This window comes from Lepidochelys kempii, chromosome 9 (assembly GCF_965140285.1).
Source record: "Lepidochelys kempii isolate rLepKem1 chromosome 9, rLepKem1.hap1, whole genome shotgun sequence".
In the NCBI taxonomy this organism is placed as follows: Eukaryota; Metazoa; Chordata; order Testudines; family Cheloniidae; genus Lepidochelys; species Lepidochelys kempii.
In genome coordinates, this window is record NC_136388.1 from 82,458,700 (window position 1) to 82,486,482 (window position 27,783).

Here is a 27,783-nt window from a genome sequence, read left to right on the forward strand (position 1 = left end):
TACATCCCTTTTTTTACTACAAGCGGTTTGATACTTGAATATAATAAGTGCTTGCATTAATAATGAGTAGAATTGATCACTTTAGATCAAGAATACGCCCTTTGTTGTTCACTTGACAGTCCTCCTTCAGTTTTGCCCTCTTAGTTTAAGCAGGTTGATACCTACTAAACATTTTTGCTCTTTGGCCACAGCTTCTCCTGTGAAGAAATTTCCAACTTCCTCTCTGAATAGGATTCACTTTTAAGTATTTCAGTCCTTCAATAAAAAAATAAGTCTAAACTATATTTCAGCAAGATATAAAAGATATCTACCATTATTTTCTCAAATTTCCATTTTTTCTGTTTCCTTAGGTTGGCAGATGTGGCTTCATTTAGATGCTCTCATTTTTGACATCTCTGCACACAGATACATGAAATGGCTTAGCAGTGCTTAGAATAAAACCATATTTGTAAAAACCTCATCAGGGTTTTGTCACAGGACAAAATCTCACAGGAGATTGTGCAGTGGCAGGGAAGTACTTGACTTGAAGTGTGTACGGATGTGAAATCCTGAGATTGACATGTAAAATATCAAGAACATGAAAATACACACACTAAAGGTGACTTATGATAAAAACATAGGAGTCAGACAAATTACATGCTGTATCAGTTATGGATGGGGGACTGTTAACAAAAAACATTAAGAAGGTACAACATTTATATTGAATTTTAAAAGATGTTTAAGGGGATTATGATATTTCAATAAATTCTGATTATTAATTCTCCGAGCTGTAAAAATACAGAATGGAGCTTCAGAAAGAAGACTGAGCTAGATTTAGAACTATAAAACATTCTTCCAAAATAAGCAGAATCAGTGTTGGAGTTAGGCCAAAGGCAGACGCCTATCGTTCAAGAAGTGACCCAGGTAACTCTGATTGCAGTGCTCAGACTGAATGAAAATGCTCCCAATGTTCTGGCAATCGAATTACAGTCAGGAATCAGAATGGGAGGGTAAAAGAAAGTGATAGTACTCTATTCAATGTCCACCCACTATCCCCAAATATCTGGATTCTTTGGCTAAATAATCAGATTTGATATTACAACTGTCATGATTAGGTTTAATAGTTAACATCCCACTGAGATTATTGGAGGGATTTCATGCCTCACAAATCTTTTGGGCCACCTTCATCCCTAATGTAAGCCCATAGAAATCAGTTGAGTTACACCAGACATGAATGTGATCCACTGTTAACTATATTTGCCTGCAGACTCCATAAGGTAACAGTGGATCAATTTGCATTTGGAAAAAGTTATTCAGCCACAAGATATAGGCTCAGTGCAGATATTACTGGATCATAGAATCATAGAATATCAGGGTTGGAAGGGACCCCTGAAGGCCATCTAGTACAACCCCCTGCTCAAAGCAGGACCAATTCCCAGTTAAATCATCCCAGCCAGGGCTTTGTCAAGCCTGACCTTAAAAACCTCTAAGGAAGGAGATTCTACCACCTCCCTAGGTAACGCATTCCAGTGTTTCACCACCCTCTTAGTGAAAAAGTTTTTCCTAATATCCAATCTAAACCTCCCCCACTGCAACTTGAGACCATTACTCCTCGTTCTGTCATCTGCTACCATTGAGAACAGTCTAGAGCCTCCAATATTTTCTATTACCTAGGGAGGTGGTAGAATCTCCTTCCTTAGAGGTTTTTAAGGTCAGGCTTGACAAAGCCCTGGCTGGGATGATTTAACTGGGAATTGGTCCTGCTTTGAGCAGGGGGTTGGACTAGATGACCTTCTGGGGTCCCTTCCAACCCTGATATTCTATGATTCTATGATTCTTTGGAACCCCCTTTCAGGTAGTTGAAAGCAGCTATCAAATCCCCCCTCATTCTTCTCTTCTGCAGGCTAAACAATCCCAGCTCCCTCAGCCTCTCCTCATAAGTCATGTGTTCTAGAACCCTAATCATTTTTGTTCCCCTTCGCTGGACTCTCTCCAATTTATTCACATCCTTCTTGTAGTGTGGGGCCCAAAACTGGACACAGTACTCCAGATGAGGCCTCACCAATGTCGAATACAGGGGAACGATCACGTCCCTCGATCTGCTCGCTATGCCCCTACTTATACATCCCAAAATGCCATTGGCCTTCTTGGCAACAAGGGCACACTGCTGACTCATATCCAGCTTCTCGTCCACTGTCATCCCTAGGTCCTTTTCCGCAGAACTGCTGCCTAGCCATTCGGTCCCTAGTCTGTAGCGGTGCATTGGATTCTTCCATCCTAAGTGCAGGACCCTGCACTTATCCTTATTGAACCTCATCAGATTTCTTTTGGCCCAATCCTCCAATTTGTCTAAGTCCTTCTGTATCCTATCCCTCCCCTCCAGCGTATCTACCACTCCTCCCAGTTTAGTATCATCCGCAAATTTGCTGAGAGTGCAATCCACACCATCCTCCAGATCATTTATGAAGATATTGAACAAAACCGGCCCCAGGACCGACCCTTGGGGCACTCCACTTGATACCGGCTGCCAACTAGACATGGAGCCATTGATCACTACCCGTTGAGCCCGACAATCTAGCCAGCTTTCTACCCCCCGTCATATCCCCAGAATTGTGTGTGTGCGTGGGTGAGTTGTTGGGAGGCAGGGGGATTTACAGAAAGCCCACTATACCAAAGCAGGTATTTTTGGAAAAGGGATGCAACTGATTTGCTGATAAAAATTGGCTGCAGGACCACTTTGATCTGGACCCATTGAAATGAGAGATAAGGGACTGCAAAGTGTGGGGTATTATTTCCCTTTATAAATATAAAAAAATAGACAAGAATTGTTAGGTGGGGTTTTTTTTTTTTTGTATTTACTTTTGCTTCATTCAGAATGAATTCAAGGAACTATCCGTATGACAGAAGAACCACTCAGCCAAAGTTATCCCGAGTGTAACTCCACTAGGAGTTGACAGCCACTGTAGCAGAATTTTGCATAGCATTAGTGGTCTTCTGGGCCATATTTTCCAAGTCTTTTTGCATGTTCCTTTAGAAATATAAGGCCAAATTTTCAAAAATACATTGCCTTCCCAGCCAAAGTAATTTACTTCATCTACCACTGGAATGCAAACACCTCTGGAGTAAAATGCAGCAGCTGATTATAAGCACACAGAAATAAAAATTTTATTAAGATGATGTTTAAAAAAAGTGAAAGGTACAGAGTTTAAGCGTAGAAGTTTCTGGTTATCAGGGAATAACATACAGATTATCAAGGGGTGTGAAGTTTGGTTTAAAATTGGCATAAGGAATACATAATCTGCAATATCCCCAATTGGGGGTAAAAGGTTAACGGGTCAAAGTACAGACACTGAGATATGAGGGTATGTTGTTCATATGATGGCTATGTTCAGGTGTGGAGTATAATGAGTGGATACGATGATGAGGATGGATTGACCCCCATTTGGTGAGATTTAACGTTCAGTGAGTTTATGGTTCCAGTTCATATGGTCCAGTGGACAAAGTCTCTCGGTCCCTTTCTTGTGGTCGATGCATGATGTCGCTCCAGCTCACGCCTCCTGGTACTATTGGTGGCTGGTGATGTGTTTGGTGTAGATGTCCCTGGACCATTAGATGGTGTCTGAGACCATGAGGCGCCCCATAAGCATAGCGTCGACCAATCCCACATATCCGCAGCACACGCTTATTGCAGGGGTTCCAGGTGCCCAGGGCTCCGACGATCAGGGTGTCCATCTGCACCTCACAGCCTTTCACTCTCAGGGTGTCGGCCAGGGGAGTGTACTTTTCCAGCTTACGAGCTTGGGCTTTGCGAAAGCCGGGGTCCTGTTGTCAAAGGAGACTGTGATGTTGACAACGATGACCTTTTTCTGGGCCTAGTTGGTGACGACGACGTCAGGTCGCAGCTGGCTGTCGGTACCAGGGATGGCGCAGTTCACAGCAACCTCCCCCAGGCATGGTGCGATGGCTTTCACCAGGCTGTACTGGAAGGCGTTGTGGCGCAGCTGCCAAGCTCTGGAGTGGGGCTTGCAGCTGCACAGGACATGGGGCAGGTCTTGCTGGAGTACTCACATTTCCTGCAATGCTTGTCTTGGTTCCTCTGGTGGACGACTCCGTTAAGAAGGATGCAGTTGAATCGGGCACAATGGATGAACCGCCAGTCAGCGAAACGGGTGAAGTCGCCCCTGGCAAGGAAGTGGTTGCTGGCATCCCACTTGCTGGTCAACTCGAAGGCTTTACCCTGGTGTGGTTTACGTTTCAGGGTTTCCACGTACAGCGAGTGGATCCTCTCCAGTATGCCCCTGGTGCTCAGGGTGACAATGGTGTTGTCATTGGATCTGATCTGCGGTGCCAAGATTCCCAGCTCCTGGTGCTCCTCACACCACTTCCAGCGGCAGCCAATGTGCTTCCCCAGGCGACGCATGGCATTGCGAGCACGGGACCACAGTGAAGCAATGTCGCCCCCGTCCAGCCCGAATTCGCCATCCAGGGAGCTGCTCAGGAAGGTGGCGATGTCTTGGTTGGAAGGGGCTCTGCCGATCTGCTTCTTTATCATGTCACGTAGGGCGTTTGCCATGATGTTCCTTATTGTGGCATCAGGACACGTCAGCAGGTGGAAGGCGTGGTTGATCACCACGACGTCACACAGGTTGCCCATGCAGGGGACTCTGGCGCCTCCATGCCTGTGGGCGATGCAGACTAGCTCGTTGCTGGCTCTCTGGGGAAGGAACAGTCACTTCTTCACCAGCTGCCGGTCGTTCTTCTCTGTCTTGTTGAGGGGCACCTTTGCCACAGCAGATCCCCTTAGGATGAACGAGATGCGGAGGATCAAAAGAAGGTGTTCAGGGTGTTTACCTTCTGCCATGGTGCTATCAGGGAGGCGTCGATCTTGGTGGCATCCTGCAAGATCTCCTGGATGGTGTCCTCGGGTGTCTGCTGGACACAGAAACCCATTAGCGTGCCGAGGTGCTGGTACACCTGCCTCTCTGCCAGGCGAATGACGGGCTTGCCCTGAATCTGGAACCCCGTCGCTTGCACCGAGTCCCTTTTGCTGCTGTCAATGTGGAGAGTTGCGCACTTCTTTGCACTGAAGCGGAGCCCCAGTTGGCAGCTCGACTGGTGGCGTCTAGCATACCTTGGAGGCTCTGGGTTGTCCGCGTAAGCCAGGATGCTCACCCTCTCACCGTGAAGGTTAAAGCCATCTGTGCCTTTGGAGAGCGCTCGCAGCAATGGCTCCATGGTGAGGTTAAAGATGATGGGGCTGAGGGCACAGCCCTGCTTCACTCCGCTCTGGATCTCGGCGGTCTCCCCGTCACCCGAGCAGATGGTGGTGCTGCATCCCTCATACGGCTCTTGGATCACATGAAGGAAGTTCTCTGGCATCCCGAATTCCTGGAGCATGGCAAACATGTGGTGGTGGGGCATGGACCCAAAGGTGTTAGCCAGGTTGAGCCATGCTACCGCGCACTGCCTCCGCACCCTTCTGGCTGTTTGGATCGTGGTTTGGAGGACGAAGTTGTGTTTGTAGCAGCCCTCGCAGGACATGAAGCCTTTCTGGACAGAGCTGATGGCTCTCCCACTCAACGACCACTCCGTGATCCTTGACGCCAGGTAGCTGGCATACAGCTTGAACATTGGGGAGCAGAGGGAGATGGGCCTCCAGTTGCTGGGGTCATCCCGCTCTATTACACAATAATTGAGGGCAGGAATTGAAGAAAAATCCAGAAAACTACAGTGCAAATATAGGGAGGCAGAAAGTAATTAGCTGAACTTCAATTTGGTCAGGACCATCGGGGTCAATAGCTGTGTTTTTACGATTTTTTTTTCACTATGTGAAATGGTTAGGGCAAGAAATGGGCAAATACTGCAAAACGGTATTTGCAAACATTTATGCATATCAAATAAGTGAATTTGCCTCAGCAGTATTCATAAGCCCTTTTTTTGCTGTTTGCTAACATTTGGATGTGCAAGGCTTTGTTCATACAGATATTCAGGGGAGTCTCATATTCACACAAGTATGTGTGTTCCCACGGGTAATTATAAAAAAAAATTGTTAATCCAATCACGGAGAAGGAACAATATAAAGTAACTTTCTTGATGACAACCATGCAGCTTGAATAATGAGCAGTGAGCACCAAATGAATCCTTGCAGAAAACAGTTTACAAACAATGCACAATCCAAAATATGTTTGCATAAAGTGTTAGTTGAGCACTTGTAAATATTGAACAAGTTTATTAAAAATATTGCAGATTGCATGTGACCATTCTGAGCCACAGAAAGGACTAACTTCCTCTACTAAATTGTTCGCTAATAGTTCTTATAAAATCTCAGGCTTTATGTCTCAGCAGAAAATGTTCTTCCCTAATTCTCCCCCCACCTTCAGTGTTCCGCACTTTATTTTCTGTGTACTACACCTTTAAATGACCAAGAACTCTGTATGTGTGGAGAAATAGCAGTCATTTTGATGTCAGGGTTACTGTAGCATGTGCAGAGGTGACACATCAACACAATGCTCTCACATGCAGACTTTACTTTTGGTTTTTTTTTTTTTGATATCCTTAATCTAAATATAAAAATAATTGTAGACGGAAAGTGTATATTTAGCTTTCTGTGTAGAAACATAACAAGAAGTGGCTGTTTCAGGAGGTTTAGAGCAGTGTTGGGGAAGAGGTTTAAATTTTTGTGTGTGTGTGCCTGGAATAACAATGGATTTGTTTTCCTCTCTTTTCTTCTCTCCTCACATTTGTGTTTGCTCCCCTTCCATTCTGTATTGTCTCTCCACCCTCAAAGGACCTGAGATATTAACTGTAATTATAAAGCAGGCAGTAAACATCAGATTCACTGATAAGTATTCCTGGCCACGATTGTAATATAGTCCAATTAATGGCTTGGAATTTAGGAGTCTCATCATTTAATTAACAATCAGAATTCAGTAAGCAGTGACAGGGATACAACACAATTCACAGGACTTGGAATTTCTGAGTTTTGTCAGTTAGCATGAAGTAGGGAGGAGAAATCAACTGACCTGATAGCTAGTATGAATGTCAAGAGGGCAGACTCTAATACATAAATTTAAGAATATTTTAGAAATAATACCACAATGAATGGACAATTGACAACTTGATTTTTCTGTCATACACATAGGACTGGTTTCTGTTTCCCCTTCCACAAGCTTTACACTGACTAACTTGGACTTCAATGCACTTACTCCCAGTTTATACCAATGTAAAACCTGATCCTGCATTAGGTCTTCTAGCAGGGACCATGCAGTAATGTGGCTCCCATCTGTGATTTTTGTCAGGCAGGGCCAAGCAACAACAGTTTCACTGTCACAGCACTCCCTGAGGATGCCTCACCTAATGGAATTGGAACCTACTACTCATGGGCTTCATGCTGAGTTTAACAGCTGATGTGACATACCCTCTTAATAGTGGGAGAGGCCACAGAACCTAATTCAGACTACTCTTCTTGAAGGAAAACATGACAAATATGCTGAACTGTCTATTTTATATTAGCTTGCAACCCACTCTAACTCCTATTGAAGTCAATAACAAACCTCCCACTGACCTCAGTGGGGGTAGGATTGGGCCCTTAATTTGGGCCAAGATAGCAGCAATTAAGTTTATTTCATTGACATTAATATAATTATTTGTATTGTGGTAGCATTTAGAGTCCCAAATCAGGGATCAAGGCTAGGCACTCTAATAAATTTTGTTTAGTCTCTGTTCCAAAGAGCTTATAATTTTAACGTATGATGAGAGACAACAGGTGGATGCAAGAAATAGGCAGGGAGGACAAGGCAGGAGTGAAAAGATCATTAAGTATAACAAAAAAAAAAAAAGGAGTACTTGTGGCACCTTAGAGACTAACCAATTTATTTGAGCATAAGCTTTTGTGAGTTACAGCTCACTTCATCGGATGCATACCGTGGAAAGTTTAGAAGATCTTATTATATACACACAAAGCATGAAAAAAGTATAACAAGGAGCAGCACAGGTTGAACCAATTCTAAACCCCCAAAACACAAATACATTAGAGACATGCACAAGCCTTGACTTTTGGGACTCAGATTCAGACTGGTTTGCGAGATGTTTATGGTTACATATTTAAGCTTCCTGAGGTCAGACTCCCTTCTCCTTTAAGCCACCTAGAATTCTTTCCTGCAGTAGTCTTCAGTTCCCCACACTCATGCCTCCTGTTATGGGATGCCACTTATCTGGCAGCCTTTCGGTTGGGTTCCGGGGCTGCTGTTCGTCCTAAAATTTTAAAGCACACAATCCCAGAGCACTTTACATTCCAGGGAATGTGATCTGGCAGAGAGGCCTGTGCTCCATTTCCCATCATTGAAAATTTGCTTCACATAATCTAAACTTCAAGTTTAGGCCACATTTTCAGCAGCCTCTGATTGTGTTCAAAAATGCATTTATGAGTGTAATGTGTAAACATTTTGCAAGCATTCACAGATGCACATACAATTTTGTAACTGCAAATACCTTTACATGTACTTTGGGAGTATGAAAGATAAAGCCTGGTTTGAGGCCCTCTGAATTTCAACCCTAAACATTGTTTCTATAGATGCACTTTTATGGTGGTCCAGCCTTTCATGGAGTCCTATCTTGTCTTCTCTCCATTGTATATATGTTTAAGCATTACAAAAAAAAATCATACAAGAAGTTCTCATTGAATGCTACTGTGCTCTGCAAACTGCAGTATTACTACATACCTAGTTCCTGGTTTAATGAATTGACAAGATAATTAAGATTTACCAAGGCTTTGCTTTATTTATTTATTTTTTAAATTCCTATTTTCCTAACAGGCATATGCCTAGAGTAACTGATATGCATCCCTTAATTATTGCAGAATCAAACACCTCAACTCCAATGAAGGATCTGTGTTTTTGCCTCTACAGTTAAGGCTCTGCCATTATTTCCATTATAAACCTGCTCTCTCCAAGAGTTCACAACTTCTCTGTTGAAAAAATACCATCTGAAATTTTGCACATAAGATGGGCACCTGGGATTTTTTTTTCAAATAAATCTGTCAAACTCTGGCTATTTATGGTATAAGCATTACCATCTGTGGATGCTTATTTTGGGGGCAGATAGTCCAGAATTCATCCCCTATTTTTTCCTATCCTCCTCAAATATCTTCAAAGATATAACTGACCCAATTAGTTCAGATAAGGAAGGCTGCATTGTAATATTTAGCATAGTAAGCATTCAATGACTGTTTAGTTCAGGACAATACCTGTATGGGGCATTAGGAAGCCCAGGCTACATTTAGTATGGGAACTGGAAAGGAACACACATTTATAGGCAACAATGTATTGTCCCTCAAGGGTTAGTACTCATAACAAGTTAAGCTAATTAATGTAATCAGAAAGGAAATTTAAAAAGCTCCCTGTCTGTGATTAGATCCATTCCTCTGACCCTGGGGATAGAACACTACCTGACCAAAAAAAAGAACAGGAGGACTTGTGGCACCTTAGAGACTAACAAATTTATTTGAGCATAAGCTTTCCTGAGCTACAGCTCACTTCATCTTTTTGCGGATACAGACTAACACGGCTGCTACTCTGATACCTGACCAAAGACATTCTCCTACTCCTTCCTATCTCCCAAGCAGCCATTTTTATTAACCCCCTGAACACCTGGGGGAATAGCAGAGCTGAAGTTTGTCCAGAGAGACCCGGTAATATCCTTACACAGCTCTAGTTGGCATGCCCCTCCCCTCCATCAAGCAGGTGTGTCCTTACAACGAATTGCGTTTTTAGTGGGTATGTCAGGAACCAGATGAAAATACAGCCATCTCTATATCCCATAGGAAGGCTGGAGGGATGTGTGGGTAGAGGAGTTTACCCAGTGCCAGCTAGTCTCCCAACAGAATCATTAAGGACTATTAAATCAATATGCAAAACCACTTCCTTTGAAGATAAATATATATTTCTATCCTTGGAGTTGGCAAAACCCTTAAACAACAACGTTGGCCGTTAGACTGATTTATAGGGTCCCTTGCAATCCCTTTAACCTGCTCGAACAATCCGTACACGGGCTGCACAAAGGAGGGTTAAGCAGGGGGTTTGCCCCTTTGCAATAGCTAAAGACAACCCCTGCCCGCCCCCGCGAACACCTGCTGAGCTGAACTGACTCTCAATCCTCATTCACCAGTCCCCCTGGCGATCCCGCTAGAGCAGCCCCCCCGGCCCCGAGCGCCTGCCCATCCCGGGATCCCCACCAAGGCGTTTCTCCGCCGGGGGGGGCTCGAGCGGCACGTGGCTGCTCAGCCCGCCTGCGGGCCTTGGGGAAGGACAGCCGGGGGATAAGGGGAGCGGGTTCACGGGGCCGGCAACCTCACAGCCGAGGGCAGCGGGAGGGGCCCCGGCATTTCACTTGCCGGGGAGGGGCCTGCTGATGCCTGAGCGACGCCGACGCGGAAGGAAGGGGGCTCGGGGGGGAAGGGCGCGCCCGCGGGCGGGTCACTGGGGTCCCCAGCAGGGCGCAGCGGCCCGGCGCGCTAGGCGCCGCCCGGCGGGGAAAGGAAGGGGACCGCAGGGGGCACGCGGAGCACCTCGGGGGGGGGGGAGCCCAGCCCGCTCGCGCCGGCGGGGGGAGGAGCCCTCTGCTCGCCGTCGCCCGCGTGCTCCGCACAGGAAGCGGGCGTGGCGGGAAGCGGGGCCTTATGCTCCCGGCCGCGGGACCCCTTCTGAGTGGTGAGTGGCAGGGCCGGGAGCCAATGGGCGCGGACGGGGCGGGCCGGGCCCGGCCGGGAGCGAGGGACCCGGGCTGCGCGCGGGCGGCGGGTGGCGGCGCGCGCCCCGCTGCATGGAGACCATGCCCTGCCACAACCGGCCGTTGGGCGCGGCGGGCGGCCCGCGGCAGCAGGAGGAGCAGCCGGCGGCCGGGGCAGGGGGTGGCTGTGGCAGCACGCGGCTGATCCGCTTCGCGGAGCCCGGCCCCGACAGCAGCCCCAGCCCGGACAGCGGCAGCAACGGGGTCCCACCCCCGGAGCCCGGGCCGCAGCCGCTGCAGATCGGAGCCCAGCTCAAGCTGCTGCCCATGAACGACCAGATCCGCGAGCTGCAGACCATCATCAGGGACAAGTGAGAGCAGGGCCCGGCCGGGGCGGTGGGGAGAGCGGAGACCCCCGGGGGACCAGGGGGTGGGGTGGGGAGGCGAGCGGGCTGTGGAAGAGGACGAATCGGGCTGGCGGAGGGATTGGCCGGGGGGGCGGGCAGGGGGCTGGGGGCAGAAGGGATCGGTTTGAGGAGGCCCAGGCTGGAAGTGGGGGATCAAGAGGGATCGGGCTGGGGGGCCCCAGGCAGCAGGTGGGATGGGGGGGGAAGCAGAAGACGGGGGATCAGATGGGGGGGGAGCAGGAGGGATTGGGCTGGGGGGGCAGGCAGGAGGCTGGGGGTATATGTGGGGTGCAATTTTATGGAGAGGGAATCAGGCAAAGGTTTAAAGTGTCCTAAGTGACAGGACTTGTCTCAGCAAAGAAGGGCTGTGAGGAGGGCCAGTTCTTGGTAACAACAAGTGTGCGTCTGGCAGCACCGTAGGTGGTCACACAAGGGCCACCACTGTTCAGGCTCCCCACTCTTTCTGAGACCTAGATGCTGCCCAAGCTTTGTGGGCATTTCAAGGGGCGAGGAAGTACAGTGTCTTGGGTTTGATTTTGCTTCTCAGTCTCAGACTCTTGCATTTGTCGGCAGCACCCCTTTGCTAAGTGGGGAGCAGCATGTCAGACTGTGCTGCTGAAGCATGCTCGGTCGGTCTCTGGCTGGCCCTGGGGTAAAACTTGCAGAACTAAGGGTATGTCTACACTATGAAATTAGGTCTAATTTTAGAAGTCGTTTTTTTAGAAATCGTTTTTATATAGTTGATTGTGTGTCCCCCCACACAAATGCTCTAAGTGCACTAACTTGGCAGAGTGCTTCCACAGTACCGAGGCTAGCATTGACTTCCGAAGCGTTGCACTGTGGGTAGCTATTCCACAGTTCCTGCAGTCTCCACCGTCCATTGGAATTCTGGGTTGAGATCCCAATGCCTAATGGGGCAAAAACATTGTCGCGGGTAGTTCTGGGTACATGTCATCACGCCCTCCCTCCCTCCGTGAAATCAACGGCCGACAATCGTTTTGGTGAGGTCTGTCAGGGGCACCTTGAAAACTAATGGAGATTCAGTCCTCCCTGGAATACCCAGGGGGAGGGATAGCTTAGCGGGTTGAGCATTGGCTTGCTAAACCTAGGGTTTTGAGTTCAGTCCTTGAGGGGGCCATTCTGTGTGACAGTTGTTTTTGTTTCTCCTTGATGTAAAGCCACCCCCTTTGTTGATATTAATTCCCTGTAAGCCAACCCTGTAAGCCATGTCATCAGTCGCCCCTGTGTCCGTCAGAGCAATGGCAGGCAATCGTTCCGCGCCTTTTTTCCGTGCAGGCGCCATACCACAGCAAGCATGGAGCCCATTCAGATCGCTTTGGCAGTTAGGAGCACATTAAACACCATATGCATTATCCAGCAGTTTATGCAGCACCAGAACCTGGCAAAGTGAAAGCGGGCTAGTAGGCAACGTCAGCGCGGTGACGAGAGTGATGACCAGACCAGAAAATAACAGTTGGGGATGTTGAAATGCATATATGTATCCTTGGGGACCCAGCCTACCCCTTAATGCCATGGCTCATGAAGCCATACACAGGCAGCCTGAACAGTAGTCAGGAGCTGTTCAACTACAGGCTGAGCAAGTGCAGAATGGTGGTAGAATGTGCATTTGGACATTTAAAAGCGCGCTGGCGCAGTTTACTGACTCGCTTAGACCTCAGCAAAACCAATATTCCCATTGTTATTACTGCTTGCTGTGCGCTCCACAATACTGTGAGAGTAAGGGGGAGACGTTTATGGCGGGGTGGGAGGTTGAGGCAAATCGCCTGGCAGCTGGTTATGTGCAGCCAGACACCAGGGCGGTTAAAAGAGCACAGGAGGGCGGGGTGCGCATCAGAGAAGCTTTGAAAACCAGTTTCATGACTGGCCAGGCTACGGTGTGAAAGTTCTGTTTGTTTCTCCTTGATGAAACCCCCTACCCCTTGGTTCACTCTACTTCCCTGTAAGCTAACCACCCTCCCCTCCCCCATTCGATCACTGCTTGCAGAGGCAATAAAGTCATTATTGCTTCACATTCATGCATTGTTTATTAATTCATCACACAGATGGGGGGATAACTGCCAAGGTAGCCCGGGAGGAGTGGCGAAGAAGGGAAGCACCGGGTGGGGTGGTGGAGGAGGGAAGGACAAGGCCACACAGCACTTTAAAACTTACTGAATGCCAGCCTTCTGTTGCTTGGACAATCCGCTGGGGTGGTGTGGCTGGCTGGCCGGAGGCCCCTCCACTGTGTTCTTGGGTGTCTGGGTGAGGAGGCTATGGACCTTGAGGAGGAGGGTGGTTGGTTACACAGGGCCTATAGCGGCAGTCTGTGCTCCAGCTGCCTTTTCTGCAGCTCAGCCATACACTGGAGCATATTAGTTTGATCCTCCAGCAGCCTCAGCATTGAATCCTGCCTCCTCTGATCACGCTGCCACCACCTATCATCTTCAGCCCACCACTTACTCTCTTTAGCCCGCCACCTCTCCTCGCATTCATTTTGTGCTTTCCTGCACTCTGACATTGTCTGTCTCCACGCATTCGTCTGTGCTCTGTCAGTGTGGGAGGACAGCATGAGCTCAGAGAACATTTCATCGCGAGTGTGTTTTTTTCGCCTTCTAATCTTCGCTGGCCTCTGGGAAGGAGAAAATCGTGTGATACTTGAAACACATGCAGCTGGTGGAGAAAAAAAAGGGACAGTGGTATTTCAAAAGACATTTTATAGAACAATGGGTACACTCTTTCACGGTAAACCTTGCTGTTAACATTACATACATAGCACATGTGCTTTCGTTCCAAGGTCGCATTTTGCCTCCCCCCACCATGTGGCTAACCCCTCCCCCTTTCCCCTCTCCCCCCAACGCTAACAGCGGGCTGACAGCGGGGAACATTTCAGCCACAGGCAACCAGCCCAGCAGGAATGGGCACCTCTGAATGTCCCCTTAAGAAAAGCACCCTATTTCAACCAGGTGACCATGAATGATATCACTCTCCTGAGGATAACACAGAGAGATAAAGAACGGGTGTTGTTTGAACGCCAGCAAACATGTGCTGCAGTGCTTTGTTCTGCAATGATTCCCGACTATGTGTTACTGGCTTGGTGTGGTAAAGTGTCTTACCATGGTGGACGGAATAAGGCTGCCCTCCCCAGAAACCTTTTGCAAAGGCTTTGGGAGTACATCCAGGAGAGCTTTATGGAGATGTCCCTGGAGGATTTCCGTTCCATCCCCAGACACGTTAACAGACTTTTCCAGTAGCTGTACTGGCTGCGAATGCAGAGCAAATTAATCATTAAACACGCTTGCTTTTAAACCATGTATACTATTTTAAAAGGTACACTCACCAGAGGTCTCTTCTCCGCCTGGCGGGTCCGGGAGGCAGCTTTGGGTGGGTTTGGGGGGTACTGGCTCCAGGTCCAGGGTGAGAAACAGTTCCTGGCTGTTGGGAAAACCGGTTTCTCCGCTCGCTTGCTATGAGCTATCTACAATCTCCTCATCATCATCATCTACTTCGTCCCCAAAACCTGCTTCCATATTGCCTCCATCTCCATTGAAGGAGTCAAACAACATGGCTGGGGTAGTGGTGCCTGAACCCCCTAAAATGGCATGCAGCTTGCCATAGAAGCGGCATGTTTGGGGCTCTGACCCAGAGCGGCCGTTTGCCTCTCTGGTTTTCTGGTAGGGTTGCTTCAGCTCCTTAAGTTTCATGCGGCGCTGCTTCGGGTCCCTGTTATGGCCTCTGTTCTTCATGCCCTGGGAGATTTTGACAAATGTTTTGGCATTTCGAAAACTGAAACGGAGTTCTGATAGCACGGATTCCTCTCCCCATACAACGATCAGATCCCATACCTCCCGTTCAGTCCATGTTGGAGCTCTTTTGCGATTCTGGGACTCCATCATGGTCACCTCTGCTGATGAGCTCTGCATGGTCACCTCTGCTGATGAGCTCTGCACTCACCTGCAGCTTGCCACGCTGGCCAAACAGCAAATGAGATTCAAAAATTGGCGGGCCTTTTCCTGTCTACCTGGCTAGTGCATCTGAGTTGAGAGTGCTATCCAGAGCTGTCACAATAGAGCACTCTGGGATAGCTCCCGGAGGCCAATACCATCAAATTGTGTCCACACTACCCCAAATTCGACCCGGCAAGGCTGATTTCAGCGCTAATTCCCTTGTCGGGGGTGGAGTAAAGAAATCGATTTTAAGAGCCCTTTAAGTCGAAAAAAAGGGCTTGGTCGTGTGGATGGGTGCAGGGTTAACTCGATTTAACGCTGCTAAATTTGACCTCAACTCCTAGTGTAGACTAGGGCTAAGTCTAAGAGCCAGGGTCAACTGACTCAGCCTCATGGCATTCAGGCTGTGGGGCTAAATTGTGGTGTAGACCTCTGTTTCAATATTATTTATGCTAAAGAAATGAATCCTGTGACTTTAAAGCTTCCTGTAATATTTTTTCACTCCTTAGTTTGAGTCTTTTGCCACCCACGCTTGGCCTTGGCAGGTTCAGAGCTGATTGGAGCATTTGAGACAAGAGAACATAAGACCTTGTGGTAATAAGCTGCTGCTTCCTTTCTCTAGAGCAGTGTTTCTCACCCTTTTTGATACCAGGGACCGGCTTGCTGCCTTCCTAAACTGGGTCAGGTAGATCTCAGGGACCACTGGTTGAGAAACACTTTTCTAGAGAACATCAAGATGTGATATGGAAATAGTGGTGGTGAAACTTAACTACTCTTTGGATTTTTTATATAGTGCACAGAATGAAAAGTCTGTGTGGAGCCATAAATAGAAGCTGGGGAAGGTATGGGGCACCAGCGTGTGCCCTGGTGCATTTGTTGGAAATTGGTCACATGGGATACACCCACATGGTCTATTTGTAGTTGCAAGCCAACTGTCTTGATTCTGATGCAGTCTCTTATGTCCAGGCTTGTTTAAATTTTGTGCATGACAAAGACAGAAAGTAGTCAAAAACAATGCACGCTTTCTTTCACCCACTTCATCTGTCTTGTTCCTGGTCTCCCCACTCCTGGGACACGTGTTGATCCAACCAGGTTTTTTCGCTGTTTTGGAGTCAGACAACACCACTCCTTAACTAACAGATGTAGTGCAAGATCCTGCTCATTTCTGCCTGGAACAGAGTCCCTTTATTTCTTCAGGTCTCCCAACTCAGAACAAGAAGCTGGGACTGGGAACAGAAACATGTTATTAGGAGTTGTGCAGGACATGACCAGTAAGTCACTAGTTTGGCTAAAGAAGTGACTTTAAAATAGATCTGCTGCCAGATCATTCCTATTCATAGTTTGATTGAGACTAGAAGTTACCTCTCACGCATATAGTAAACATGAAATCATGACTAACTACCCAATTTTTATAGTTCTAGTCTCTTGTTATTTTCCTTCTTCTTTTCTTTTTTAATAGTACCCTAAAAGCAGGAAGGAATCCTCACAGGTAGAAAGACCTAGTGTTTGTAAAAAAAAAAACCCCTGTCTTTATACTTCTAGTTACAACATGTTAAAAGAGGCTTACACTTTCCTTAATTCAGAGTCAATTATTCTTCTTGTCTCACTGCTAAGGCTTGTGCTGTAGCTTTCATAGTGTCTGCCTCCTTGCTGTATTATGACTCTGCTTTCTGCTTTTGGATGTACATGCTAAAATGCATAGTATGTGGTGAGGAGCTATATACGTACAGAGAATAGAAAGCAGTACTACATTGGTCCTGTGCTTTGGAGCAGGAAGAACCATTGCTCACTGGCTATGATGTCAGATTTATTGTAGAAGCATCCATTGGTGCCACTGTGCCATTCGATAGGTCAGTAGTTTCATTACAATCCCCACTTCTCTGGCACTTAGATTGCTTTTCAAATTCCTGCTGCTTTGAACCCCCACATTCATTCCTTTGATCAAGGAGAGCCTCCTTTTTTGTAAGCTTGGCTGTTTAAAGAAAAATCAAGTTTTTAAGACACTAAATCAGTGTGAGGTATATGTTGCAGCCTCACCTGTTAACCAAATATTTAAATAAAGCATGTAAGAATACCAAGAAGAGGCTAAAGCAGCACGTGACTTGGAGTTCCAGTTAGGTTCTGCTATTGACTTGCAATGACTGTGACTGAACAGGAGAAGGGAGCAATACAGATATGACTAACATTTCCTTTTTCCCTAGTAGCTAATAGATGTAAACTTACCAGAGCAAGAAAGGGAATAGAGAAAGTTCCTGAGTGCTGGATTTCCCAGAAAGCAATTGTGAAAGAGAAGAAGAATGGAATGAGGCTGCCTCTGGAACAACTTTAAGGGAGAGGGCTGCCTTTGATCGTCTTCTCCGGGTTATAGAAGTTCGTGAGCAGCAGCATGAAGCAGACAAGACGCTTGCCAGTTTCCTGGGTGTTATTCAGACAGGGTTGGGCAGCCGTGAAACTGTCAACACTTGTGAGATTCTCTTTGTTGCTGACTGGGAAGCAGGCTATTGTAGCAGTTGCCACCAGGCACTACCAGTGGCCTTCCCTGGTCTTTTGTATCTGCCTTTGGTTGGGTCATTGACAGTAGGTGTTGTGTAAAATTTTCAAGCAATGGTTTAAATCATCCATATCCGTACAATACTTCACCTCTCCAGGACACTGTATGCATTAAGAAAAGGAGTACTTGTGGCACCTTAGAGACTAACCAATTTATTTGAGCATAAGCTTTCATGAGCTACAGCTCACTTCATCGGATGCATACTGTGGAAAGTGTAGAAGATCTTTCTATATACACACAAAGCATGAAAAAATACCTCTTCCCACCCCAGTCTCCTGCTGGTAATAGCTTATCTAAAGTGATCAATCTCCTTACAATGTGTATGATAATCAAGGTGGGCCATTTCCAGCACAAATCCAGGGTTTAACAAGAACGTCGGGGGAGGGGGAGTAAGAAAAAAACAAGGGGAAATAGGTTACCTTGCATAATGACTTAGCCACTCCCAGTCTCTATTCAAGCCCAAGCTAATTGTATCCCATTTGCAAATGAATTCCAATTCAACAGTTTCTCGCTGGAGACTGGATTTGAAGTTTTTTTTGTTGTAATATCGCAACTTTCATGTCTGTAATCGCGTGACCAGAGAGATTGAAGTGTTCTCCGACTGGTTTATGAATGTTATAATTCTTGACATCTGATTTATGTCCATTAATTTTTTTATGTAGAGACTGTCCCGTTTGACCAATGTACATAGCAGAGGGGCATTGCTGGCACATGATGGCATATATCCATAACCTCAGCCATGCGGAACACAATGCCATCCACAGCCTCAGAAACAACTCTGACATCATAATCAAAAAGGCTGACAAAGGAGGTGCTGTTGTCATCATGAATAGGTCGGAATATGAACAAGAGGCTGCTCGGCAGCTCTCTAACACCACTTTCTACAAGCCATTACCCTCTGATCCCACTGAGAGTTACCAAAAGAAACTACAGCATTTGCTCAAGAAACTCCCTGAAAAAGCACAAGATCAAATCCGCACAGACACACCCCTGGAACCCCGACCTGGGATATTCTATCTACTACCCAAGATCCATAAACCTGGAAATCCTGGGTGCCCCATCATCTCAGGCATTGGCACCCTGACAGCAGGATTGTCTGGCTATGTAGACTCCCTCCTGAGGCCCTACGCTACAGCGCTCCCAGCTACCTTGGAGACACCACTGACTTCCTGAGGAAACTACAATCCATCGCTGATCTTCCTGATAACACCATCCTGGCCACTATGGATGTAGAAGCCCTCTACACCAACATTCCACACAAAGATGGACTACGAGCCGTCAAGAACACTATCCCCGATAATGTCACGGCTAACCTGGTGGCTGAACTTTGTGACTTTGTCCTTACCCATAACTATTTTACATTTGGGGACAATGTATACCTCCAAATCAGCGGCACTGCTATGGGTACCCGCATGGCCCCACAGTATGCCAACATTTTTATGGCTGACTTAGGACAATGCTTCCTCAGCTCTTGTCCCCTAACGCCCCTACTCTACTTGCGCTATATTGATGATGTCTTCATCATCTGGACCCATGGAAAAGAAGCCCTTGAGGAATTCCACCATGATTTCAACAATTTCCATCCCACCATCAACCTCAACCTGGTCCAGTCCACACAAGAGATCCACTTCCTGGACACTACAGTGCTAATAAGCGATGGTCACATAAACACCACCCTATACCGGAAACCTACTGACTGCTATTCCTACCTACATGCCTCCAGCTTTCACCCTGACCACACGATCCATCGTCTACAGCCAAGCTCTGCGATACAACCGCATTTGCTCCAACCCCTCAGACAGAGACAAACACCTACAAGATCTCTATCAAGCATTCTTACAACTACAATACCCACCTGCGGAAGTGAAGAAACAGATTGATAGAGCCAGAAGAGTTCCCAGAAGTCACCTACTACAGGACAGGCCTAACAAACAAAATAATAGAACGCCACTAGCCGTCACCTTCAGCCCCCAACTAAAACCCCTCCAACGCATTATTAAGGATCTACAACCTATCCTGAAGGATGACCCAACACTCTCACAATTCCTGGGAGACAGGCCAGTCCTTGCCTACAGACAGCCCCCCAACCTGAAGCAAATACTCACCAGCAACCACATACCACACAACAGAACCACTAACCCAGGAACCTATCCTTGCAACAAAGCCCATTGCCAACTGTGCCCACATATCTATTCAGGGGACACCATCACAGAGCCGAATAGCATCAGCCACACTATCAGAGGCTCGTTCACCTGCACATCCACCAATGTGATATATGCCATCATGTGCCAGCAATGCCCCTCTGCCATGTACATTGGTCAAACTGGACAGTCTCTACGTAAAAGAATAAATGGACACAAATCAGATGTGAAGAATTATAACATTCATAAACCAGTTGGAGAACACTTCAATCTCTCTGGTCACGCAATTACAGACATGAAAGTTGCGATATTACAACAAAAAATCTTCAAATCCAGACTCCAGCGAGAAACTGTTGAATTGGAATTCATTTGCAAATTGGATACAATTAACTTAGGCTTGAATAGAGACTGGGAGTGGCTAAGTCATTATGCAAGGTAGCCTATTTCCCCTTGTTTTTTACTACGCCCCCCCTCAGACCTTCTTGTTAAACCCTGGATTTGTGCCGGAAATGGCCCACCTTGATTATCATACACATTGTAAGGAGAGTGATCACTTTAGATAAGCTATTACCAGCAGGAGAGTGGGGTGGAGGAGGTATTTTTTCATGCTTTGTGTGTATAAAAAGATCTTCTACACTTTCCACAGCATGCATCAGATGAAGTGAGCTGTAGCTAACGAAAGCTTATGCTCAAATAAATTGGTTAGTCTCTAAGGTGCCACAAATCCTCCTTTTCTTTTTGCAAATACAGACTAACACGGCTGTTACTCTGAAACCTGTATGCATTAAGTAACCTTATCTTCCGTAGTTTAAATTATTTTAAATTAGTGTTTTTCTGTATCTTTTTTCTCTGTGTGCTGAAGAGTAATAGTACCACAGGCACAGAATGCACGGAGCTGCTGCAGTCTCGCTGTACAGGCTGTGGAGGTTCCATAGAGAGCAACTCTGCACATCAGACACACTGCCTGGCAGCTGTCTCCCCTGCAGAGCAGAAAGGGGGCTTTGAGAGTGGGCTGCGGCGAGAGGGAGGATTCAGTTCTGCCTCCCGAACCCATGGTGTTCTCGTGTCCACTCAAAACTTGTTGGTGAGAAGGGTTTCCCCTGTAAAGAGTTTTGAGGCTAGTAAAGGAAAACCGTGTCATTTTTGGAACACAGGGAAATATCCCACTTAGTGGGTGTCTTTCTTGCTGCAAGTAAAAAAGTGTTCAGCTTTTCCAAGTGTATTCAGTAGGACTTTGGGTTTGGCAAGCCTGCAAGCCACTGGCTGATTCTTCCGTTGAGGAGATTTACACATTTGATTCATTGCAAGGCTATGTTATTTTGTTGAGAGGCGGTGGAGACTCATAAATATGGATCACTAAAATATCTACTGCAATGATGACAAGTCTCAGAGCTACACTCGATCCTGAACATGGCATGATGACAAGGCAGCAGAGCTGTAACTGACGCTCTGAGCTTTTCACTAAACATTTACTAGAAAAAAACATTACTGTGTAAGGGGGGAAGACCCAATGCGGCTGTTCAAAAAGGCAAGCAGGCTTTCGCATCTCATTTGTTAACACTTTCACAGGGGAAAAAATGGTAGCAGTTTTATTGCCACATTCCATCTGAGAAAGACAGCTACATTTCAGTGGTGGAGAAAGAGATTCCAGGGTGCAATAATCTTTCATCCAGGAGGATTCTAAAATGTTCACTGCTAAATCACATAGGGGAGAAGGAACAGTTAGGCACAGGGTGACTAGAACTTGCTGTGATGCTCTTTTCTGGGAACGGCATAATTCATCTTGTCTGGTCTTTTTAAGCAACTGTAGTGCTGGAAATCCTCTTAAGAATGGATGCAGCAGGGATAGGCATGGAGCTTTACAGCTAGGACTAGTTCCATGCTGCCAAGAGCTTGGTCTGCTTGATACGGATATCATAATGAGACATCAATAGACAATGCTAGGAAGGAAGGAAAAATTGGCTCACTTACAGGGTATCCAGATCACGTCTTGTTTCAGATCTCTCTCTAGATAGAAAGTAGTATAAAAATGAGCAGATAGCACCACAATTACAAGTCTTAGAGGGGAGGTGTATTTGCTTAGTGCCCCAGAAGACAGATGGTCGAGGCACTGGGACAGTATGAAAAAGCCACAAAGTTGGGAGGGGCAGGATGAGAGAGAAGTGACCAAGATATAGGGCTGAGTGAGGCAGTTTGTGGCTCTTACTCAGGAGCAGGGGTGGGATAGTCTCTTACTCTGACACAGGTTAGTTCCATATTAGCCTGTGGGATCCTGAGGACAGTTGGGGCTAGTGCAGAAGAGGGGCACAGTGGGGCTCTGTGTTTATTCCATGGTGGGAGGTGCTTGGGGAAGTGGGAGCTCACGCAAATAAGTCTTTCTCCCCTCTCTCCAGGAATCAGGGAAGTTAATGCAATCCTGCATTGCAATAACTATCTGGCATCTGCTGCAAAATATGGTGGGGAAAATCAGGCAAAATCTCAAGACACTTTAAAAAAGCTCTTACCATTGTGGGCTGGGTGGCATTTCATGGGTTCCCCCTTTTAGGATACTTACAAAGCTCTGTATCCGTGGAGTCATGCTATGCTGTGGCGCTCTGGTCAGCGGCATGTGACAAAGCACAGGAGGGCCAAGATTTGGGCCCGTTTGGCAAGTGACTATTCTTGGACAAACCTTGTGTCTGCAAGATGAAGTCTTAAATATATGTATTTTATCACCACAAATAGCCGGTGGGTATTTCTCTCCTTTCTCTTCTGTTTAGGTTCTTCTGCCATCACCAGGGTGTTGTCCTGGCATTGTTTTCAGTACAGCCCCTGAAGCCTAAGGAAGTTAAAGTAATTGGCATTATTACTAGTCCTTCTAATGCCTCATACTGGATAAGATAGCATATGTTAGTCCACCAAATCGTCATTACTGACTTAGTCCACTTCTCTCTCTAGAGCTGTCCATGTTCCTTTTGCTTCCTTTATGTAGCTGTCATTAATATTAACAGGAGTTGAGCACGTGTGCAGGAGACTGGGGGATAGGATAGGTTCCATATCACTTCCTCATCTCTATATCCAAGATGTTTTTGCAAACTTGCTCAGTTTTGCAAGCTTTCCAGTGTTTACTTAGAGGTGGTTGCCCACAGTTTAAGTCTAATGGATGTGAATTTTGAACCCTTTAATGGAGAATGTACTTGTGCATTTCAATGTTGGTTATGTGGGAGCACACTGCTGTAGTCTTTTGTTTAAAGCTCTGTACTGGTGAGACTATAAAAATCATCTCACAAAAGTTCATTCATTCATGGCAGGGATAAATTAGATTGAGTGATCTGGAGGCTAAAACCTGTAGTATTGCAATTTGCAATAAAATCAAGTCTAGTGCACCCAAGATCTCTGGTTTCCATAGAAGCAACTTCGTTAGCTTAGATCAGTAGTGTGTCTGTATTGTTTAAAATCCAGACTTAACACGAGGCAGGATTTAAGTGTAGGTATTTAAAGGTTATTGTGGCTTTTGTTTGTGACCATTTTATTGTATTCTACTTAGGCTTTTTATTCCCTGAGGTGTTTAGAGTGAATAATATAGAACTGAAGACAGTAAAGCAGCAGGGTATATGCTCCTCACTGCTGTACAAAGCCGGATGACTCAGCAGTGCATAACACATCAGTGAGATGACTTCACTGCTGGGGGGGGCAGTGGAGGGTGGCATCCCCTGCATGTTCCACTTCTAGCAGGGCAGACACTTAAAATACACTCGGTGCCTTAATTCTAGATTTGACAGCAAGAGGAACTTGGCAGTATTGCCTCAATATATTTTCTCTTCTTTGTGATATTGAGTCTACTCCTGAGTCTACTCTCATTTTTGACATCGGGTCACCAGGCCTGAACACAGTTTTCCAGGTGAGGGTGTACTACTGGTCTGCCATATTTTCAGAATTATTCTCTATTCTTATGCAGTCAAACACTGCTTGCTTAGTGAGACCCAGGTCTCCCCCCAAGTCAATATAATTAATGTAATAAGCTATGTGCATCATTTTGAATGTCAACACTGAATTTCATCTGTCATTATGTCACTTAGCTTACCTAGATCCTCTTAGATTCCATGGTATGGAAGAACCTAGATGTGCCATCTGGAAGTTTTGCGATCTCACTGCTCACTCCCCTTTTCCCAATAATTAATACATACCAAAGAACAAAATATCAATCAAAACCTAAAAAAACAAAATATGATTGTAAAATCACAAGAATTATCAGAGGAACACTGTGCAGATTTACCTGAAGCCATTTTAAAAAAAGTTTTGGGTTTCCTTTTAATGCCAGAGAACCAGAAAGTGATTAGTCTGTGTTCACTGCATAATTGAAAGCCAAAAAATAAATAGCAGCGATGTGATAAACTAAATAAACTTATTATTAGTATAAGATTGGTAACATGGGGAAAGAAATTAAGACAAACTGACACTGTCCCTTTTAAAAAAATGTCTTTAATGTGGCAAAGTCACCAGTTGCTCTGGGAATAACCAAGTTTCCTGACTTTCATGCAGGTAAACCCTCAAGTAAAATATTGCAAAAATATGGAGTTTGGTGCCAACATTTCTTTATGGAAATTTAGAGAGAGCTGTAACTAATTGCATGTAGTACTAAGATGTGCTTGTACATGATATTCTGATGGCTTGTTTGGGGTTTTTTAGGGCTGTCAGACAGACAGTTGGATTCTTAGTTCAGCGCTGGAGGCTTGGTACAGCTCCCATTTGATGACAATGCTTCTGGCTATTGACTTGATTGGACGCAGGATATTGAGCACAATGTTTGTAAATTCAAGAAGTGAACACATGATAGTTTGGGTGGCCTGCTAGGATGGAGTGGAAGCAAGATCAGATTTTCCCATGGAAAGCTTACATAGCAATTTTAGGTTTTCATATTCTAATTGCTTTGGGCAAAGCACTGCAAAATGTTAGCCTATAGTAAGAGGCAAGCCTGGCTGTAGCTTTATGTTCCCTGAATATTAGTTACCCACTATCAAGAGATTCCAATTAGTTTTATCCAGTAGAAATTAGTTATGTGGAGAACTCCTGCTATGTACAGTGTACTATCCTTGAATTATTTATCAGTGTTATCGAAATAAAAGTTATTCCGCAATTTAATTTAGCACTTTTGCTACCTTTTTCAGGACAGCCAGTAGAGGGGACTTCGTGTTTTCTGCTGATCGTCTGGTAGGTGGAGAATTTCTTCTTGTTGTTGCTGTGCTTTGACACTTGTGTTAAACAGGACTTTCATGCTGGAGAGTCATCGGGTGGGAGCGATTTGTGAATGCTGTTTGACAGTAACTTTCTTAATGTCTTTGTATAAGATGCCTTTCATGCCAAAGGATTTCACAAATACCTTCAGCCACCTGTGGAATGCAGCAGCTGTTTTAACAGCACACACTACTATGTTAGAACAGAAGTGAAAAGCTTGTAGGTAATTGAGAATGCTAGGGAAACAGATGTGCCTACCTCAGTTTCCCTGAGTAACACCCATACTCTTGTTAAAAGTGCCATGGGATCTTTAATGGCCTGAACATGGGGTCCTGTTCCATGACTACACGATATTACAAATAAATAATAGTAATAACAATCCAAGAGCCTTTACCTCCACCAGTACATATTAACAGGTCAAAGTGACACTACCAGGGAGCCTACGGTTTTTACTTCAATCTACTAACATGTTAATACTGTGATACAGGCATACAAATTGGATAATCAAATTCATTAAATCATAACCTTTCCAATGATATCTTACATGAGCTATCTATCTTACTTATGCCATATTCATATCATAACCATATTTCTATGAAGAATATGGGGTGTAAAGTCACAGTCTCCAACAAATGTCATTTGTTTCAAACACACATTTGTGACAGTTAATAAAGCAAATAAGGACAATCGTGGAAGATACACACAGGATGTGAAAGACTTATTTCTAGGTCACTTCCATTTCAGTGTTCCAATTTGTCAGGGTTCCCAAAATCTTCTTATACGCAGAGTCAAGATTTGCAAACAATAAAGATAAACCGTACTGAACATTAACAGAACTTGGTTCTCTCCATCAAGGGTGCTTTCTCTACAAGAGTTTCTACCACACTGAGCTCCTTCTGAAAGCACTTTATTTTTTACCCTGCAGAGGGTTCCCATCATGACCTACTCTCAAAGGGGTATTCCTCCCCTATCAAATCACTTCAAAAAAGAAGATGGGTCAAAAATATGTTGCTAAAGTTTTGATAGAAGGGAAACAATGGCTATTGCAAGACAGGCAGGAGAAAACCTTAATTAACCCTAACTTACCCCTGTTGCAGTTTCCCAGTGTGAAAGTCCTCACCCTGGGCCCTCTCATATTTTCCTGGACGTGTTGTGCCCGTCTTAGGGATGTACAAACTACTTCCTCACTGCTGCAGGCTGTAACTTCCCAGTCACTGAGCCAAACTCAGGCTCATGGTGCTGGAGTCCAGTGTTGCTTAACCTGCACATTTACAGATCTAGAGCTGCTGCTCACAGGATTGCCTCTACCTGCTGGTCATACAACAGGCTTGACATTCGTTAGACAGGTATCAGGTCCCTCCTCCTCCTAAGAAGAGGGAAGAAATGGAGAACCCGTGCATAGGATTGTGGGATGTCTTGTTTTGTATATTTTATTGTTTGATTTGTACTTTGGTAGTGCCTAGAGCTCTAGGCAGATTGGGGCTCCATTGTGCTAGGTGCTTTACAAACCTAATAAAAAGCCAGTCCCTGCCCAAATGATAAAATGTAACAGATGGATGAAATAAACAGAGAGGTGGGATTGGATGTGAGAAGAGTTTAGCTTTTTGCCTGCTTGGCACTGGCTGCTAGCAGTCTCTGGGAGGGTCACAGCAGATGAGTCACAGGGAGAGATCTGAAGGCCGATAAATTTAGCAGTGCAGATTTTTTTCATGCAATTGTTCCCATACGTAATAGTCAGCATGAGAGTGTGTGCAAAGATGCTATGGGGAGAATGGGACTAATAGGTGGAAAGGCTGGCAGAGGGAAGGTGGCTGTCACTGATGTGCTAATGCATCTGTGAAGGGTGTGTCAGGCAGCTAAAACACGATGGTGAGGACAAATCTGGTGTTTGTAGAAGAGAAGGGGAAGCTAGTGGAGGCACATGGTTAAAATAATGGCCTGAGAAGATGATCTGAGCATTATAAAGACTTGGATTAGAGCTTTGGTGGTGAAATATCAAAACATTGATGTTCGGTCTGAAAAGGTTGAGTAGAGGCTCTTTGAAAAGCCTTGGGAGCAGACCAGGAGCTGCTGGAGAACACTGCAGGGCTTTCCAGTCTCTTCCACTGAAGAGTTGAAGACACTGGACTCAAACACAAAGTAGAACTCAGGCTATGTCTACACTATTGCGGGATCGGCACTGCTGTGATCGATGCACTGGGGGTCGATTTAGCGAGACTCGACCAAGTACTCCATCAGGAACAAGAGGAGTAAGGTAAGTCAACGAGAAAGTGTCTCCCGTTGACCCAGCGCGGTGTAGACACTGCAGTAAGCGGACATAAGTTACATCGACTCCAGTTACATTATTCACACTGGAGTAGCGTAACTTGGGTCAATTCATCCTGATAGTGGAGACATAACCTAAGTCTCTGAGTGAGTTGTGCTAGCACTGTAAACATGAAATCAGCGTTTGGTGGGTGCTTTCCATACCTGGTCTAGGTAATTTATTTTGCCCCTTTCTGTTCCCGGTCCTAGGCATGTACGTTCAAAGCCTGGTGCATCTTGGTTTAAGAGTACTAAAAGATGCATCTTCCCACAAACAGCACAACCAGATACAAGTGATATTTCCTTCAAGCTGTCAGGATTAGAATGTGCCAGTAAAGAGCAAGAAAGAAAACTTCACTTTAAAAAAGGGAGTAAGTTGGCAGTGACAGCTTCCTGTTAGCTGTAACTACCAAACTAGAGATGGACACACTGGGCCAAATTCACAGGGGATGCCAATGGAGGTGCAGGACTCAGTAGGACCCACTTCCTGATATGCAGTTTGGTGTCATTTATATGCC

At 45.7% G+C, this 27,783-nt stretch overlaps 1 protein-coding gene across 1 annotated transcript in view; it reads left to right on the plus strand.

The window, feature by feature from the left end:
• The first annotated feature begins 10,711 nt into the window (after nt 1–10,711).
• Nucleotides 10,712–27,783, plus strand: part of UPRT (uracil phosphoribosyltransferase homolog) — a 30,027-nt gene continuing 12,955 nt past the window's right edge. The window contains exons 1-2 of the mRNA XM_073361131.2: nt 10,712–11,075; nt 24,895–24,937. Coding sequence (XP_073217232.1) covers nt 10,798–11,075; nt 24,895–24,937 — 321 coding nt within the window. The 5' untranslated portion in view covers nt 10,712–10,797. The remainder of the gene's footprint in view (nt 11,076–24,894; nt 24,938–27,783) is intronic.